The sequence below is a fragment of the Amphiura filiformis genome, chromosome 20, assembly GCF_039555335.1.
Source record: "Amphiura filiformis chromosome 20, Afil_fr2py, whole genome shotgun sequence".
In the NCBI taxonomy this organism is placed as follows: Eukaryota; Metazoa; Echinodermata; class Ophiuroidea; order Amphilepidida; family Amphiuridae; genus Amphiura; species Amphiura filiformis.
This window is the reverse complement of record NC_092647.1, coordinates 60,494,868-60,513,550: the sequence shown is the minus strand read 5'-3', so window position 1 is coordinate 60,513,550 and position 18,683 is coordinate 60,494,868. Positions and strand designations below refer to the sequence as shown.

Below are 18,683 nucleotides of genomic sequence, written 5' to 3'. Positions count from 1 at the left end.
ATTTTTATTCGGACTAGAGAACCTCTTTTAAAATTCGGACTAGCGAATGCTATGAACACATGTTCGGACTAGCGAACCTTCGGACTAAAGAACCTTCGGATTATAGAAGCGTCGGATTATAGAGCAGTCCCCGTTCGGCTGAACTACTAGCAGACTATGTTAACACATCTATGACAAAGGTGCCAAAATCTAAATTTTGATGATTTTTACGATCGTCCGGATTAGCAAATCACTGAATGGGCCTTTAAGAGGCCTATATACAGTACTCGTATATTTTCCGTTATTATCGACATTTCATGTTACATCTGCATAAGAACTTGACAATGGGCGGGGGGTGGTCCCGTTTTTTAAACAAAATTGTTTGGCGAATCTACACATTTACAAGGTATTTCCGGAACTTTGATATATCGTTATCATATGCAAACATGTTACCAATAATTATGTCAACATACAAATTTACAAGTTCACTACAAAGGCTTACTCGACACTCCCTTAAAGTGCCACACCCTTGGACTGCGAACTATCACTGTTAAGGGGGCAGGCAGGATCACTCAAAGTGGGAAGTTTTAGGCATTGTTTTGTACTGTATCTTGAAAAGTATTGATGATAAATACATAAAATTTAACATTTTCAAAAAGGAAATGATGCAAGGAATCCAACTAGCACGAAATATAATGCATAAATCAGCAGAGTTTGATAAAAGCATCAAATTTGATTTTCCATGCCAATTTGTTTCGGTCCACCAACGACTTACCCTAAATATCGAAATTGACGGAAATTGCGCATTTGGGTTCTAAAGACACAAAACTAGAAAGAGGTTTCTCAAATTTTTGAATGTTTACTTCGTTTTTAAGATTATACCTTAAAATTTTGATCGAAATTTAAAAAAAGGCAAATTTTGAATTTTTTTACCCATATTTTTAAAACGAAGAAAAAAAATCAAAAATTTGAGAAAAACAATTATAGTTTTGTGTCTTTTTAAAAAACACAAATATGCAATTTTCGTCAATTTGGATATTTAGGGTAAGTTTTTATGTCGGACCAAAAAATTGGCATGGAAAATCAATTTTGGCGCTTAGCTCAAAATCATTTTTGCAGAAATCTGTCGTGCTAGTTGGATTCCGTGCATCATTTTCTTTCTGAAAATGAATACTTTAATGTGCTTATCATCATTACTTTTAAAGATACAATACAAAATTTCCCAATTTGAGTGATCCTGCGTGCCACAAACAAACAAACAAACAAACAAAAACGTTGACAATGTAAAAAGCCCCCACCTCGGCTCATTTTTGAAACATGGCCCCATTTGTAAATGTACTGATTTAAACTTAATCAAGTGATATGTATATTTTAAGTAACGGTTGCCTTGCCAGAGGTCTATACTTTGAATTTGTTTATATTTTATATACATATGCAATATTAATTTGTAACCTTTCTGGAACGACCAGAAAGGTTATTATCTTGTTCTTGTATGGTAAGCCTATAATCTTATATATATATAGATGTTTTGTTTTATAATATTAATTTCATGATAAATGATTGAATTTTAATTCGTTTAAAAACGAATAACTAGTAGGTAGACCTGTAATGGCAGTGATGCTATTGTTTAAACGTTATATCTTGTTAGAAACGTTGTTAAAAATAAAATATAACTTAAACACTTATTTGATATTGGTGTTTTTGGTGGATTTCCTTTCTTTTTAGACTGAAATGTAGTTTTTAGCCAATCGTAGTGTACCCACGACCTGTGTAATGATTGATTTCAAATGACTGTGACGCCACTGCTTTTAAAGAAGAAGTATGTATTTTGCAATATTGTTTACAAATTTCCTCACACGCGTCCGATGTGTCTCCTGGTCCTTTCCTGAGTGAATGTGCAAATCAATGCGTGTTATGAAGTTTAACGGAGTGAACCGTTAATTTAAGCCACACTAATTTGAAACACATAAACTGAGCCTAAGTCCCGGGCCGAAAGTCATCTTGAAGGACTGGACATTAACTGACCGGATACTTTATATAGAATTCCTTAGCGTCTTTTGTACACGAATCTTAAATAAAATAATGTTTTCGTAAGTCAGAATTTTGAGAACGCAAATCCAAAAACAAGACAATTTCATCTTACTAATGCTAACCGTAAACTACTAATAATTATGTCACCAATACCTATATTATATTTGTCATGTCACGCGCCCAAACCTAACAGAGGCGTAACCTTAAGCATTATGCTTGTAAGCTATAAATACCTGCAAGCCTGATAAAGAATATGTATGAACAGAGGAATATCTTATCAATCATTCAACTGCAAGTTCGACCAAACTACACTTGCTCGTACGATCTCAAAGTGCATAGTTTATAATTTCATGTCTTGATTTTAAAAGTTAACAGTTATAAAAAATGCATTACAAGGCAATTGTAATCCTTACCCTTTGTGTAGCACATGCCATGTGTGATATATATTCAATGGGAGAAAATCCGAAAGTAACTATACCAGGATTAGGAACGGTGGTCGGAGAAACAATGCGTTTTAACGTCACAGAGTACCCAGAGTTGATCGCAGATGTAGACGTATATCGCGGTATACCATTCGCCGTACCACCTTTAGGAGAGCTACGTTTGGCTAAGCCTATTCCATCCGAAGGTTGGGAAGGGGAGTATGATGCGACGTACTTTAGAAGTCCGTGTATGCAATCTGGAAGCGCCGAAGAAGTGGAAAGAATGTCAGAAGATTGTTTGTATCTCAATGTCTGGGTGCCTAAAGCAAAGGTATGTGAGATACAATTAGCTCCTGTAACTTGAACAATAACACTTCTTTTAAATGAACTGGTAATAAGTCACTGGGGATTCCATTCATACTAGCCTGTTCGGATCTTCAAAAGGAGCGTTTTCATATTATAAATGTTTGTCGCAGATCTGGTGCAGTAGCTGCGAAAGAGCTTTTGAATTAATTTCTGTAAAACCAAGCGTCGCTCCAAAGGGAAAAAACTTTGTCCCTTTTGGAGGTGACGCAGGCTCCAAAAGGGCCTGCCCTAATCACTTGTATTCTTTTCTTCCTGTTTTACCTTGATATTTTTACGCAGTAGCGTAGCCAGGGGGAGCCTGAGGGATTACCCATCCCAGAATTTTTTCTAAAAAAATGGGGATAAAAAGAGTAAAGTGTCATTAAAATGACTAAAAATGGGATGAAAAATTGACAAACGGGGACGAAAAGTTGGCTTTGCCCCCTCACACTACAAACCTGGCTACGCTGGAGTGTTTATACGAGCAGCCCTTGTCACGCCACTGATTAACGCCCGGTCTGTCTCAAAAATGTATGAGGATAAGGCCAAAAAATGTTTGCTTGCACTCCACCGACCGACCCAAAATTGGCCAAAATCAGGGTCGGCCCGTATATTACTGTTTCTGTGTGTAATGTCATTTCAAAGCTAAATTTGGCCAACAACATTTTGTTAAAAAGAAAATCATCACTGTAAAACATTTCATAACTGTCCATTCCTGCATCCATGTTTCCAATAAACTTTTGCGTCTTATGCCTGTAAGGTCCGGTTTCTCGAAGCTTGGTTAGTGGTCAGGCTTCCTAAGCCAGAAGGATAGCCCAAACAATGTGCATCCACTTTATCGATTTGTCTTTTAAGGTGATGTACGATGTGAAATTGTAAGAATTGGTGTATAGGACTAAAAAAAGCCTGGCCACTAGCCGACCTACCAACCAACCCCCAAAATCCCACTGGAGGGCAAGCAAACAATTTTTTTTGCCTAATGCAGTGACTTCATGACTGTTTATGTTTGGAATGGCTCTGGAAATAAAACTGGGTCAGTCAAATTACATAGGATAACGTCAAATACTTTCATTACTTCTTTCATGTAGCCTGAGAACGCCGCGGTAATGCTTTGGATCTACGGTGGTGGTTTTGTGTTTGGGGAAGGTTCAAGTTACAGCTACAACGGCATACCAATATCTACAATTAACAATATCGTCTATGTAACGATAAACTATAGAGTCAATTCATTCGGATTTTTCAGTCTTGGTGAGTCTTACAAATACTTGGGCAAATACCTAGGGCCAAAAGATTATATGTGACACAAAATGTGTTCTTCTGTATACGTATCAATTATTTCATCTTCTCGGATCAGCACAAATTCTTATTTTCATATCAAATTTCATGGCTATTATACTTGTACTTGTCTCATAAACGTCTCAAAAAATTAACTAAACCCCTTAAATAATGACCATTATTCAAAAACGGGAGACAAATCTGTCAAATGCGTTGGAAGCAGAATTTATTTCTGCACATTTTGACACCTCGTTTGCAGCAATTGACTAAATATTGACGTCACAGCGTACATTTAAATCAATGTAACCCAAGATTTCAAAGTTGCAAGGTTGCATTGAACTGAACTAAATGATGGGAGAATTAAATGACATTGATGTAACAGTCACACGAGCTCTCTGTACTGGCGACCATTTATTTTAGCTATCACTCATATCCGCTTGCCTTGTTATTACAACAACTTCTTGGTGATATTATTTGCCTTGTCAAGTAAACCTTAAATATGAAAACAGTTCATGATTTAATGAAACTCGAACATTTCAAGCTCAACCAACAAATATAGCGTGTTTTTGTTGACTTTACTTGACACGATTCAAACTTTTCTTTTGTTGACATTATTTATTTCCAAGATGGAAATACTTAGATCCTAAGGCAGTTAGTGCAACTCAAACAAAACGAGTTAACCCAACTTAACCACTTTTGAATTTATAAAAGTTATACAGCTTTAAAAGTTTCTTTTATTATGACATCAATTGAACTTTCTGATCTTAACATTACTATTCTAGGTGATGACGTCATGCCAGGAAACTACGGGTTGTGGGATCAGCAACTTGCGCTCAAATGGGCTAAGGAGCACATTGGAGGTACGTTACGAACCATACTGTACAAATTTCCTTGATTAAAACATGTGAATAATTTTTTGACAAATAATCAATACAGAAACAAACATGAACATCGAAATATTTCAGTACCAATCAGGAACCTTGTTCACTCTGCAATGACTGTAATTTGTGTTTCTAGATGTCGGCAGTCCTAGGTGGCTGTGATGACTTCACCACTTTTGTAGGTTGCCGTTTTGAGATGACCTGGTCAAAGTTTCTGTCCAACTGGTATGCCCCTCGTCCTTGTTCATAGTGTTTTTGCCCCTGCTCCTGGTCCAAATAGCCTCTTTTAGTCAGCGCGTGGTCTTGTCTGCGTCTTGATCGATGATTCTTGCCTCGTCCCAGCTAATTACATAGTTGCTAGCTGCGACATGGTCAGTTATTGTGGATTTATGGATTTGGGAAACATGGGCAGTCCTCTCATCCAGATTGCTATCGACTTGTTCATGGGATGGTTGGAGTCCATGCTATATATAGCTACTGCACCAAGCGTTACGTGGACGACGTCCTTGAAACAATCAACTTGACTGATCATCTCAATCAGATTGATCCTACTGGTAGCATCAAGTTTACGTATGAGGAGGAGATAGATGGCAGTATTCCTTTTCTAGACACTCAAATCACCAGAAAACCAGATGGTAACACAAAGTTGTCTATCTACAGGAAGCCCGCACATACAAATCAATACTTGCAATTCCAGTCCCACCACCATTTACACCAGAAATTGGGAGTGGTAAGGATCCTCCTTGACAGAAAGGATGCTATCGTCAGAGAGGAGGCTGATAAAGGGGGAAAGTAAGATCAAGGACGCTCTCACTCAATGTAGTTACCCCAGTTGGGCCATCGACAAGGTTAAGAAGGATAATCAGGGTTATACAATTAAAAATTACGATGATGAGATTGGTGGCAGGGTAATGGGTATTGATCAAGATTACTGTTGTGGTTGGCCACTAGCCTATTTTAATGTTGTGTCATTATGCCCACCATAATATCCATAGATTTGAACCACTTTGACATAATACTTTGTAGTATTATGTGATGGTAGTCCTATATTTAAAATGTAATGAATTTACTAATATTTACCGACTCAACGTCATCAAACTTTTCATATTTTATTAACATTCCTGTTTGAAGCTTTTGGTGGGAATGCTGATGATATCACCATATTTGGACAGAGTGCAGGTGCTGCTAGCGTGGGGCTACATCTAGTTGCACCGCTTAGCTGGGATTACTTCTCCAAAGCTATATTGCAGGTATAGTCAGGGGTAGAGTGATCTCCCTCACGTTTGCTAAAACACTTTCCCTAAATTGTCCCCCTTTTGTTTCTCTAAAATATCATGTTTCCCCTAACCCATTTTCCTTGTGTAAATATCCATCGGTCCCTTATTTATAGTTACTACTCGGTGGAAACTGGCAAAAATAATATGATACCAAAGTTTAAGAATGGATGAAGAAAGTATGTGCCTATTTCATGGTATACTTTCCTTGTCGACGTAACCTTATGCCTACTCTACTAATGTGTGTCATACGTACGTATTACGGGTTATCTTCTTTGAGTGGCCTTACCATGTTATCTCGTTAATTTATTGACTTCATCTATACAATTTGATACAGGATGATGATAATATTATTTGATCATTGGTGTAGCTTACTTCTTTTGCACTTTGTTCGCACTTGAATGCATAGTCATAATCATGACTCACACGCTAACCGAATTGATACTGTTGACGCACTTTTATCAAAAAGTGGATATTATTTTCAAATTATTGACTCAAAGTCTACAACCAATATTTAGTCGCCACAACAGATATGGTCAGATGTAAATATTAAGACTGTAAGCTTTTAAAGTAAAGACTTATGAAAACTTAAGATGCTTTTATCAAAAGTTGTTATATATGCTAAATACTTTGTCTGCAAAGGATATATATGATATATATTTTGTTGAGTCGTGCAAATATACAAACGGAATTGATAATACCGACGATAAATTTACTATTGATCTGTTATCATTATGAAATTGATATTTCCCATGACTTTGCTACAACTGACTGATGGACATCTGCGCTGCATTCATTCACGGAAGCAGACGACGATAATAGTTGGCGCCATTTATTTCGTCATAATTTTACATGTGATCTATCGCATGATCATATCGTTATGAACAAGACAGAGTGCCGAATTACGCACAATTGCTGTTCTGAGTAAACGGGGTTTGAAAATCTTGGTACTATAACATTGGTCCTTCTAAAAATTTAGAACATTCATGAGCACTCATTTGAAATGTATATTATAGAAGTGAATGTACACGAATTATTGCCAATACTTGCATGTTCTGAAAAAAATCGACATATCCCTCAAAACGCGTTTTAACAGCTATTCGGCTTTATGCTGTATCCAAAAATATCTCTACCACTGCGCAGAGAGAGGTCGAATACGCATTACTACGTGTAAACCATAGCACACATTCTTGATTTGGGGCTTTTGTGTAGTACTTACTGGTTGTCCTAAGGCTAAGTAGACTTAACTTGCTATATCAGATATAAGTTATAAATAGTCATCCCTGTAATATTTAGCAAAAACTCGATAATTTTAAATCAAACATAACAATATTGGCCTATATTTTGCGTATGATTTTCCGGGATTTTCCAATTTCACGGGCGCGCACGCACATTATTAAACCCAGCAATATCATGTGGGGAATGTTTGTACTTATTTTGTTATCACTGGATAGAAGATACCTACAGCTATACGTTGGTATCAAATATATTAGTATATGACATGTAATATAGAAAATATTCGGGGTTTCCCGCTATACAATATAGATCAACATGATATGTACAGCTAAGTATACGATTCGTCTCTCTGCCGAATTCATTTATCGCACTTAGGCGCGATTCGTCCAAATCAAAATTTTAATAACTACGTCGGTGAGTAAGATTTCCCACTAATTTTTGATGGAAATAAAAGATAACCTGAAACATAATCATAAGCATACAAAAACTCAATTTGCTCAAAATTCTCGATTCGTCACTCTGCCGAATTCATAACGAAATCTTAGTCAAGTATATCATGTATATGCTAAAATATAATACAAGCGTACACCTTTGTTGTTTTGATATCTAACAACAATGATATTTCTGAGGGGAAAGTTAGAATTATTTTACAGAAAAATGGAAAGACTGTATGGCAAAGTAACCTCGAGGTCGAGTCGTAATATTCTTGAAGAAATTCATTAGGTTTGTGTGATACAATTCTAAGAATGTTCTTCTTGTCAAAACCAAATATATTAACTAACATGACAGTTTCAGCCAATTGGGTGAACATGTACATAAGAAGGAATTGGACAAAGTAGCGAAAGGTAGGTTTACTAGAAAAACCAGGAATCAATCTGAAAGCGAACAATCCAAATCGGGAATCGCAGAATTAGCACAATCATGACTGTGATCAATTGGGACGGCGCCAAAATTCTTGACAAGCAATGTTGTTGGGTTTTTTTTTTTTGGGGGGGTCGCCGCATCAAAGAATCCATGTGGATAAGGAAACGAGTCCCAAATAACATGAACAGAGATGAGGGCATTAATGGTGCACATTTGTTCAGTCACTTGATCCAATGATGACTTCTGGGCGCTAGTGCGCCCTCTGTTGGTGATCAGTCGACTAGACTGTCCCTGACTAAATGTACCATATCTTCGATGATGGCCTTCGACCAACATGGCCGAAACTGTCAGGTCAGTAATATAGTTTTGTTTTGACAAGAAGAACATTCTTATAACTTTGAGTTGGTCACATAAAAATGGAGAGAGATGTTATCATTATGATTGTTTTAGTAAGGAAATAACAAGTAAAAGACTTAGATACATAATTTGCTGAAGCAAACCTTTTTTTGTTGTTGAAAACACAGAGTGGGTGTGCAGTTGCACCATGGGTAGTGGAAGAAGACAAGGAAAAAGCGCGCCAAGATGTATACGGCGTAGGAGATAATGCAGGCTGCAAGGGACAATATTCCAACCACCAAGAACTTCTGGCTTGTCTCAGAGAGTTACCCGCCCAAAATATATCAGACGCAACTACCAATGTAAGTTAATTGATCAAATTGGTTGTCCAACCATTGTGGTGGAGTTAAATGCCTTTAAAACATCATTTGAAATTGAAGTAGACCTATCTGAAGAAATCGGTACTTTCGCTATACATTTCTTGGTAACATGCTAAGAATTAAAATTCGTCTCACATTGGGCTATTCCAGAAAATAGGTGCACACCCCCTATAGAGGAGTAAATTTTCAATCAAAGAAATGTCCGGATTTCCAAGTCTGCTTTCTGAAAACGACTGGAATTCCAGTTGCTAATGTTACTGGAAAAAGCTTGGAAATCCAATCAAATGAAGGAAAAATCACGGAAATGTTGAAAATTAGCTCTCAAATTGAGGATTTCTGATTTTGAACTATTTTTCTGCCGGATTTTTTTGCCTTTGAGCACTTTAAAAGTCTGGATTTCCAACAGTCACGACTGGACAAAAAGTCCGGATATCCGAACTCCTCTATAGGGGGTGTGCATCTATTTTCTGGAATAGCCCATTATTTCGCTTGGAGTAATGGATTAACATTACATGTTATCATCAGTTGAGGAGCACATTGAATCCATGCAATAGCGGGCAGCAATTATATTGAGATCATCAATACTTGAATATTAGGCCCTGTACACTATTTCGGACCATTATGGAAGAGATGTACAATAGCAGGCAGCAATTATATTGCACAGTTAGGAAGAGATCATCAGTACTTGAATATTAGGCCCTGTCCATTCTTTCGGGTCATATGGAAGAGATGCACAAAGCTCTTTAAAATCTTTTTTAAACCACCAAGATCATTTATAATCTACAAATAAATATCTGTTTCCTGAAAGAGTCTATAAACTATTCAAAAGAGCTTTCAACAAATCCCTGAAAAGAATCCATTTGCATTTGAGAAAGCTTTTAACACAAGTCTCCACATACATAAATGACAGCCAGTAACAAAATTTCACTGACCATCCAAGATTTGAACCTGGGACCTTCGGATCACATTTGCAGTTTGCATGAGTCACTGTAACAAGTCACTGTGGTTCAGTTCGATCTAAAGGCAAATCTTTACAAATGTCCAGGCTACAATTTACTTTGTCATATAACAACCCACGTTTTGCAAAACCACAGCCTTGCAAATAACAGCGCATTCACATTATCCTTAGATATCCACCACACGAAATTCATTTTTGGTTCCGTGGCACAAAGCATCTGCGTTATTCTAAATTGCAAGGCATTACGCTGCAATACCCTACCAGCCTTCTACCAATGTAGAAAGTACCTTTTTAATTTTGGCAATATCTTGTGTTTTCATTATAGTGGCTACTTCGTACAGTGACTAACGTCATTCCATTTGTAGCAGTTATCGATGGCGAGTATATAACCGATGATCCATGGGCCTTACTTCAACGCAATGAATTTAAACAATGTGATGTTTTACTTGGCAGCACCCTGGATGATGGTAGCATCATTTCCATCAGAGCATTCCCTGATCAATTACCGCGATTTAACCCAAAAATCAACTATGAAGAATTTAGAGAGTCTTTGGTGAAATACACGTACACTTATCGCAATGATTTGATAATAGATTCCATGGAGCAGAATTACATAGATTGGAAGTTGGCTGATGATGAGGACGCTAATTATTTCTTCAACTACATGAAGTTGATAACTGATGAAGCATTTATATGTCCAATTGATGCTACAGCTCGTGCCCACATGCTCAATGGTAACACTGTATATATGTATCACATGACGCATAAACCATCACAGAGCGTATGGCCAGATATTCCAACATGGAAGGGCGTGGCACATTCAGAAGATAATCAGTTCGTTTTTGGTTATCACTTTATTCCGGAAGAAGAACACGAAATGGCACCGGAAGAGCTTGACATGGTCTTTCAAATAATGAAGTACTGGACAAATTTCGCAAAAACAGGGTAAATATTGGTGTTTTAACTGTAACTGCAACTAATTTGTATACAACTATCTACAGGTGATCAAAACAAAATAAAGCGAAAACATCAAAACATGACCCTCGTTGCATTCTAGGTTTGGAGAGAAACGCAGAGTAACCGTCCGTTGCAATTGACAAAACCCTAACTACAAAGGGGTTGCGGAGATTCTGCAGTAATAAAGAACAGCATTTCACGTATAACAATGTCATAAATGATACTGGTATACACTCGATGATATCATATTATTATAGTCATAATTCTATTGCGTTTATTTGTATATACTTTTGGGGGGAAATTGTCTTCTAACCAGGAAAAAGGACTGGCATCGGGAACGTGCTTATATATAATTTCTGTAGTAGTTTCAATAGTGTTAAACCGTTAAGTATAACGTAACATAACAACAAGTATTTATATACGCCATTGCCTATGTATTCAAGGCGCAAGAGAAAAGAAAACCAAAAATTACGGACATAAGTGAGTTTTTATCAATGACTTAATGAGTCCAGGCTGATGGCATTCTTGATTGTAGATGGTAAGCCATTCCAACATCTTGGGGCAGTCACTGAAAAGGCTCTATCCCCAGCATTAACCAGTGGGTATATTTTTTTCTCTTAATAGGAATCCTAATTTGGAGAGCATCGGTGATACGTTAGAGACAACAGCAACCACGTGGGAACCATTTGCGGCACCTGACCTGCACTACAAATACTTGCGTCCTGATTTTGAAGGCGATGAAGGCTTAAGAACTAGTTATTGCCACTTTTGGAATGATTACATTCGTAAAATGGTTACATTTACAGGCAAGGGTTCTATTTCTTGTTTAACCTATCAAATTAATAATCCCACGGTAATCAGTACAATGGAACTCATGGTACAATGGAATTAAATTGGACTATTTACCGTAAAATAATTGTACCGAATGCGCTTTGAGCTTTTTGTGATGTACCGTTGTCAGTATCCTACTGACCTTCATCATTAGCTATCATTAGACCGAAACGGCTCGATTTATGAATTTCATGGCACAATGAACCAAAATCTGTTTATATTTTCTTTATATTTTACAGCTGATTTGGTAGAAACTGAGAGGCAATGGCGAGAAGAATTCTCACGGTGGAAATACGAAGACATGCCGAACTGGAAAGACGCATTCGAAGACTACAAAAGTACAATTAATACTTGTACTGGCAAAAACTGCTCATAACCTCTTAAAAATAACAATTTGTTGTGGGGAGAATAAAATAACTTTTTGGATTTTGTAGATAAATGACCCGGTCCGCAAGTTCTTATCAGTATGCCTGTTTATATCATGATCGTTGGGCAGCTGGAGAGTTTAGACAACGACTGGTTTATTCTCAACCTGCGTTCCCGAGCCGAGTCATCGGGAGATAAACATTTCTCCATAACCATGCACTTTTAATTTCACGCCACCAAATCGGGTCCGAGCTAAATGGCTGGTAAAATACCTTTTAGTACATAAAAGAATAGAAATTTGATTTGGTAGTGTGCACCCTTTAAATTTATTCCGCTGTCATAAGAATATGTTAGCTGGCATACAATGCCCAAGGCGTGCTCATACCTTTGGCCTGCGCTCAGTGGACAATATTCAAACAGCTCCCCATTTCATCCCTAGGAAGAGAGAGGCAAGTACACAACACGATGTCACCGCCGGGGCTCGTCCCCGAATCCACCGATTGCAAGGTAGAGCCCGTACCGCGACCAAGTCATTTTGACTCACCTGTAGTTACAATGTACCGTATTTAAGTGTAATCTACTTGTTCTTGTAATATCTCGGCAGTCTTCTCGTTAATCGCAATATCATTGTACGAACAAATATATTCAGATTTAAAAGCGGATAACTAGTCTACTCGGACTCTTTACTAGACCAACCAACTCTCAAAAAAGTTGACAGTATTCTGAACATACATGGTGGTCCCAACAAACATTTGCACCTTTTCATAAGCAGATTTCTCAACATTTAGGAAACATTCTCAGTTTCCTACACTATAGCATCTTAGATTCTGATACATGTATGGTGAAAGCAGCGTTGAAAATAAATTAAGTCTTAAACAAAATGGCAATAGTTTAAAGAAAATAGTCAAAAACCAGTTTGTCCACAATGAAAGTCTATGCGATTATGGTCAGCACTAATTAGAACTGCGTGTCAGTAGCGATGTCGTAGCCAAGGAGGAGGTCGCTGCCTCCTGGATTACCACCCCCTTGTACCCCCTGGGATCATTGTGCACCGGAATTGTTGAGATTGTTAGGCTTTTTGTGGCTATTTTCATCAAATGTAGTACCCCCACCCCCTTAAAGGCATCTTGCCCCCCCCCCCTCTCTGACAAATATCTTGGCGTGAGCAAAATAACTGCAACTAGACATTGTGCTCACAGAGCACGGCCCTTAACCAGGGATGTTGATCTTTTTATGACCTTTGACCTAGAGTTGTTCATGCGACATTTGTACCACCAGCCTATGGTTCATGGTGGTGACGACATTGTAGGGCTTCTATGTAATTTACGGGAGCAGCAGCATTTTGAAAGTATTTGGGGAAAGAAAGAAGAAGAATCAGACAGAAAGACAAGATATTACAAGACCTAGCTTAGCTAGGTAAATACACAGATATCCTTGGAAGGCTCTGTAAAGATTGTTTACCTATCTTTACAAAACCTGGCAAGGACATACCTATTCTTACTATAATTAGGGATGACCAATGAACCATCAACATGATTAGAACGCTCCCATAGACATGCAGGGAGCTCAACTGTGCACTGCTTGCACAGACATTTCTAAATTGATCTCATTCTTTTATTTTTCAATATTTTTCTGTACAAATTAGGGAAGTGAATACCAATTATATTTTGTAACTATCTTGCAAATTACAGCAACACAACTTATTTCATTTTCCTGTAAGTGCGAGTCAAAATTGTTCCATCGCCACAGTGCGTTTAATTGCCAGTGGCTAAGTTCAGCACTGCTCAAGAATGGCACAAAATATTCATGTCAATAATTTCAGGTGAAAAACGTGGCCTACTGAGCTGTAATTTGGCATAGTTGCCAGTAATACCTCTATCATACCCTCTGTAAAAAAAGAAAAAAAATTGAACAAGTAGATCTCGAGTTACAAATTAAATCACCAGCTTCCCTTTGGAATTTCCATACTCCTTTCGAATCATGCTAAGAAGACACCTTTCTGAACATAAATGTGAAGTTTCGTGCTCATTCGATGTATTTTTCACCTGATTTCAACCCTAAACGTTTTCTTATATTTAGGCCTATACCATCTACAACTTGCTGCTGGCTATACCTTGTTTAGAACTTTCAAAAGAAGTACCTGAATGTGCAACCATAACTGTTTCAAAATAGCCCGCGAAAGTCATGCAGGTGACTCCGAGGTCATGCATTGAATTGGTTTGAATGAAGAATACTACGGGAACCAGCACCTTTTGTTAGAAGTCACACATGAGCATGATGAGTGAAGTAGATAACCTCTATTGTTGTGAATGAGTCAATGACCTTCAATGACACTTAAGATTTTGTTTGCATACACCTACTAATTGGTCATATTAAACCCAATAACATTGACATTTTTGGTTGTGAAAAAAAAAGTTCACCTGGACTTAGTGCAATTTTGATTTTGTGCCATATCGGCCATCTTGGATGATTTTTGGCAAATGTTCTCTAAATGCATGATTTCAATGCCTCGGTTTGAAAAAATAATTTATGCCATTGACTAGTAAAGTGCCATTTCATAAGAAACCCTTTGATACTTTCACAATATGCTTGTTTCATGTTTGCATATATGTTAAAATAAAGAAATATATAAAGGTAAATATATGCTTATGCCAATTTTGCTCCCAATTGCTATTTTTGGACCTTGTCATTTTATTTCGTTCCAATGACCGGTCAGAATTGGAAACTTTGAAAATTCATAATTCGAAAAGTTTTTGACCGATTTTGACCATTTAACCACCAAAATACTTCTGTTGATGAGTTCTATCCAGAAAACAATCTTTTGTAGCAATAGGGGCAACATGAAATTTTGATGGTTATCCCTACTATAATGTATACTTTAAAGTACACATAATGAGGAATGATCAGCCCAATTATTATTATTTTACATGGCTCATTGAACCACAATGGGCTTGTAAGGACTATATATCTTTGCTGTATGGATGATAATATCGTTATGAATTCGGCAGACGGCCGAATCCGGATTCGGCTTTTGGTAAATTCATTTTAAACATGCATTATTTTTGAATTAGAGAACAAGGGATCAATGCTCTACCTATAGAGGGCAGCATATCGATTTTTTAACGGTTATCGTCGTTTACAGTACTGCGATGTACCGTTAGCTAACCATGTATGCCGCCCTCTTTTGATTACTTATTATGCTGTTATCATCTGATCTCCATTAAAAAATTGATATGCTGCCCTCTACTGTGTACAATATTGATCCCTTCTTTTCGAATTCTAAAGTAATGCATGTGTAAAATGAATTTACCAAAAGCCGAATCCGGATTCGGCCATCTGCCGAATTCATAACGATATATTTGTGTGCAAATCTATAATGGGGTAGACTGCTTTGCATTCCTTTTTTAAACAACTCATACCATTCCATGCATTAAAACACAACACATCCACATCCCCAGTGACTGCCCTGTCCAGAGAAAAAAGGATAGATAGCAAATTGAGTTTTTGTATGCTTATGATTATGTTTCAGGTTATCTTTTATTTCCATCAAAAATTAGTGGGAAATCTTACTCACCGACGTAGTTATTAAAATTTTGATTTGGAGGAATCGCGCCTAAGTGTGATAAATGAATTCGGCAGAGAGACGAATCGTATACTTAGCTGTACAAATCATGTTGATCTATATTGTATAGCGGGAAACCCCGAATATTTTCTATATTACATGTCCTATACTAATATATTTGATACCAACGTATAGCTGTAGGCATCTTCTATCCAGTGATAACAAAATAAGTACAAACATTCCCCACATGATATTGCTGGGTTTAATAATGTGAGTGCGCGCCCGTGAAATTGGAAAATCCCGGAAAATCATACGCAAAATATAGGCCAATATTGTTATGTTTGATTTAAAATTATCGAGTTTTTGCTAAATATTACAGGGATTACTATTTATAACTTATGTAGCAAGTTAAGTCTACTTTGCCTTAGGACAACCAGTAATTACTACACAAAAGCCCCAAATCAAGAATGTGTGCTATGGTTTACACGTAGTAATGCGTATTCGACCTCTCTCTGCGCAGTGATATTTTGGATACAGCATAAAGCCGAATAGCTGTTAAAACGCGTTTTGAGGGATATATCGATTTTTTTCAGAACATGCAAGTATTGCCAATAATTCGTGTACATTCACTTCTATAATATACATTTCAAATGAGTGCTCATGAATGTTCTAAATTTTTAGAAGGACCAATGTTATAGTACCAAGATTTTCAACCCCGTTTACTCAGAACAGCAATTTTGCGTAATTCGGCACTCTGTCTTGTTCATAACGATATAACCCGACATTTAAACGTTTTCTGACAACCTTTTATAACCTTTTGCGAATGATGTCGAAAACGTTTTGTGTTTGCTGGGTACCCAATGGTCCTAGTGCTCAACTATGGTCAACATGGCAAAAAGCATATGGCTACGATGTTCGATTTAAGGTATTTGGTTACATGCCGGAAATGACCCCTAAATGACCTTTGACCCCAATTCTGTGTACAACTTTTAGACACTGGCTATAGACGATGCATTTGTGCCAGTGACGTCACGGTGCTATGTAATATGGCGAAGGGGTAGCATTTTAAGTGAAAAACACGTTTTGGGCTATAATGACCTTGACATGACATTTGTGGCACCCCCCAATGGTCATAATAACCAAATTTCGTCAAAATTGACAAATGCATATGGCTACGATGGCTCATTATGATTGGTAGAAGAAAGAAAGAAAGAAAGAAAGAACTAGATATATTGCATCCCTGTAAGGCTGCGAAGTCCAGCCGTGACCTTTAAGTGACTGCACAGTTATCTGACAGTGTTTGAAAATGGTGCCTTCGATCCCATATACGCTAATTTTAGTCATATGAAGTTTATTATTGTGATTTTTATAACGTACATATCTCCAACATTAATATAAGGCGTAATCGTCTTGTTGTTTTCCTTGAAAGACGGTATAAAAAGAACACAGCAAAATGTACATACCTTATACGAGAGCTCATAGCATATAGCAATGTGTTGCAATAAAAAAATGTGATATGGCGTCCGACTTTAGAAAATTATTAAAGTGATGGTAATCGATCAGTGCCATAGGGTTTTGCACGGAAGGTCATTAGTTCAAATCATCCTCCAGACACGCTCCAGAAGACATACAAATGCACGCAGTACAATACCAATCACCTGTTTATACTGGTATTGATCAAAGTAAATATTTTGTACTCCATGCATTTGCATATCTGTTGGAGCGTGTCTGTAGGATTGAACTAATGACCTTCCGTGCAAGCACTCTATATGGGAATCAAAATGGGAATGAAACACCTCAAGTCAATTTCTTTAGTATTATTAACATACATGACTGACCAAGAGTAAATAGAACCTCTGAATAGAAAGGACTATTATCTGTGTACCAAAGCAGGACAATCTACATTCATAGATTATCTTCTGTGAATAGCAGTCTACAAGATGATAATGTAACTGTATCAATAACTTGTGATCTAGTCTGTAGTTTAGTGCGGTATGCTCTCAAATTTTTGCCTAACTATACATCTTATATACATCTTATGATTTTTAACGGTGTGTAGAGTAGCCTGCATTGGTGCCTAACTCTGTTATATTGGCTGTTAAGTTAGGCAAATTGGTTTACAATCACCGTTAGAAAGTGTTTGGTTTGCGAAATTGCAATTTTCATTTTAAAATCATTTAAATTGGATAAAATGTTCAATTTTACCCCCTTTTGACCTTTGGTTGACCTCTGGTGACCTTGAAATGACCTCCATCATATTTTGAATCCTACCGTGATTACATATACTAATTTTCAATTGAATTGGGCAAATTTCAAAATTTTGCCCCTTTTGACCCCAAAAGAGACCCCTCCCCATGTCCAAGCCAAATCTGATTATAACCCTATATGCACCCAATGCTATAGTCATTTTGGCATTATTCTGATGATCACAGCACTTAATATGCAGGAAAAAGTGAACTTTAAGGTGATTTTCAGTAATCAACCCTATTTTACCCCTTCATGACCTTGAACTCAAAATCCGTGTTTACCCTATAGACACCAGCTAATGTCAGTGCATATGTGTCAATCTCATCTCTGTACTATGTAATCTGTAGGAAAGGAAGCATTTTGAAAGTATTTGGTTATGTGCAGAAAAATCCCTTAATGACCTTTGACCCCAAATCTGTGTTTACCCCATAGACTCCAACTATAGTCGATGCCGATGACCAAGTTTCATTGCGCTACCATGTAATCTGTAAAAGAAGAAGCATTTTTGGTAAAATTCGCATTTTTAGCCAAAATTACTCATGCGTGACATTTGACCCCAAATGGGTCATGTCAAATGTAAAGGCTGGGGTAGTGGAGCCTTTGCCCAAGTTTGGTTATAATCGGTCAAATAATTAGGGAGCTAGAGCCAATTATGTCAAATGTTGACAGAAAGAAAGAAAGAAAGAAAGAAGAAGCAGAAACCGCTGGGATGCAAGAGTCCAGCCGTTGCTCGGCTGGA

The 18,683-nt window shown here is 37.3% G+C and overlaps 1 protein-coding gene across 1 annotated transcript; it reads left to right on the top strand.

Annotated features, from left to right (window-relative positions):
* The first annotated feature begins 2,517 nt into the window (after positions 1-2,517).
* LOC140142420 (cholinesterase-like) lies at positions 2,518-9,014 on the top strand. Its single transcript, XM_072164390.1, has 5 exons — positions 2,518-2,763; positions 3,866-4,025; positions 4,835-4,912; positions 6,065-6,183; positions 8,832-9,014. The coding sequence occupies exons 1-5, from the start codon at positions 2,518-2,520 to the stop codon at positions 9,012-9,014; spliced, it is 786 nt and encodes a 261-aa protein (XP_072020491.1).
* The last annotated feature ends 9,669 nt before the right edge of the window (positions 9,015-18,683 follow it).

Bases quoted from the DNA above. Each gene is read 5' to 3' on its own strand.
- LOC140142420 (XM_072164390.1), top strand. From the start codon at position 2,518: ATGCGTTTTAACGTCACAGAGTACCCAGAGTTGATCGCAGATGTAGAC. The intron at 2,764-3,865 runs GTATGTGAGATA...TCTTTCATGTAG, and splicing joins TCTGGGTGCCTAAAGCAAAG to CCTGAGAACGCCGCGGTAAT. The intron at 4,913-6,064 runs GTACGTTACGAA...TCCTGTTTGAAG, and splicing joins GGCTAAGGAGCACATTGGAG to CTTTTGGTGGGAATGCTGAT.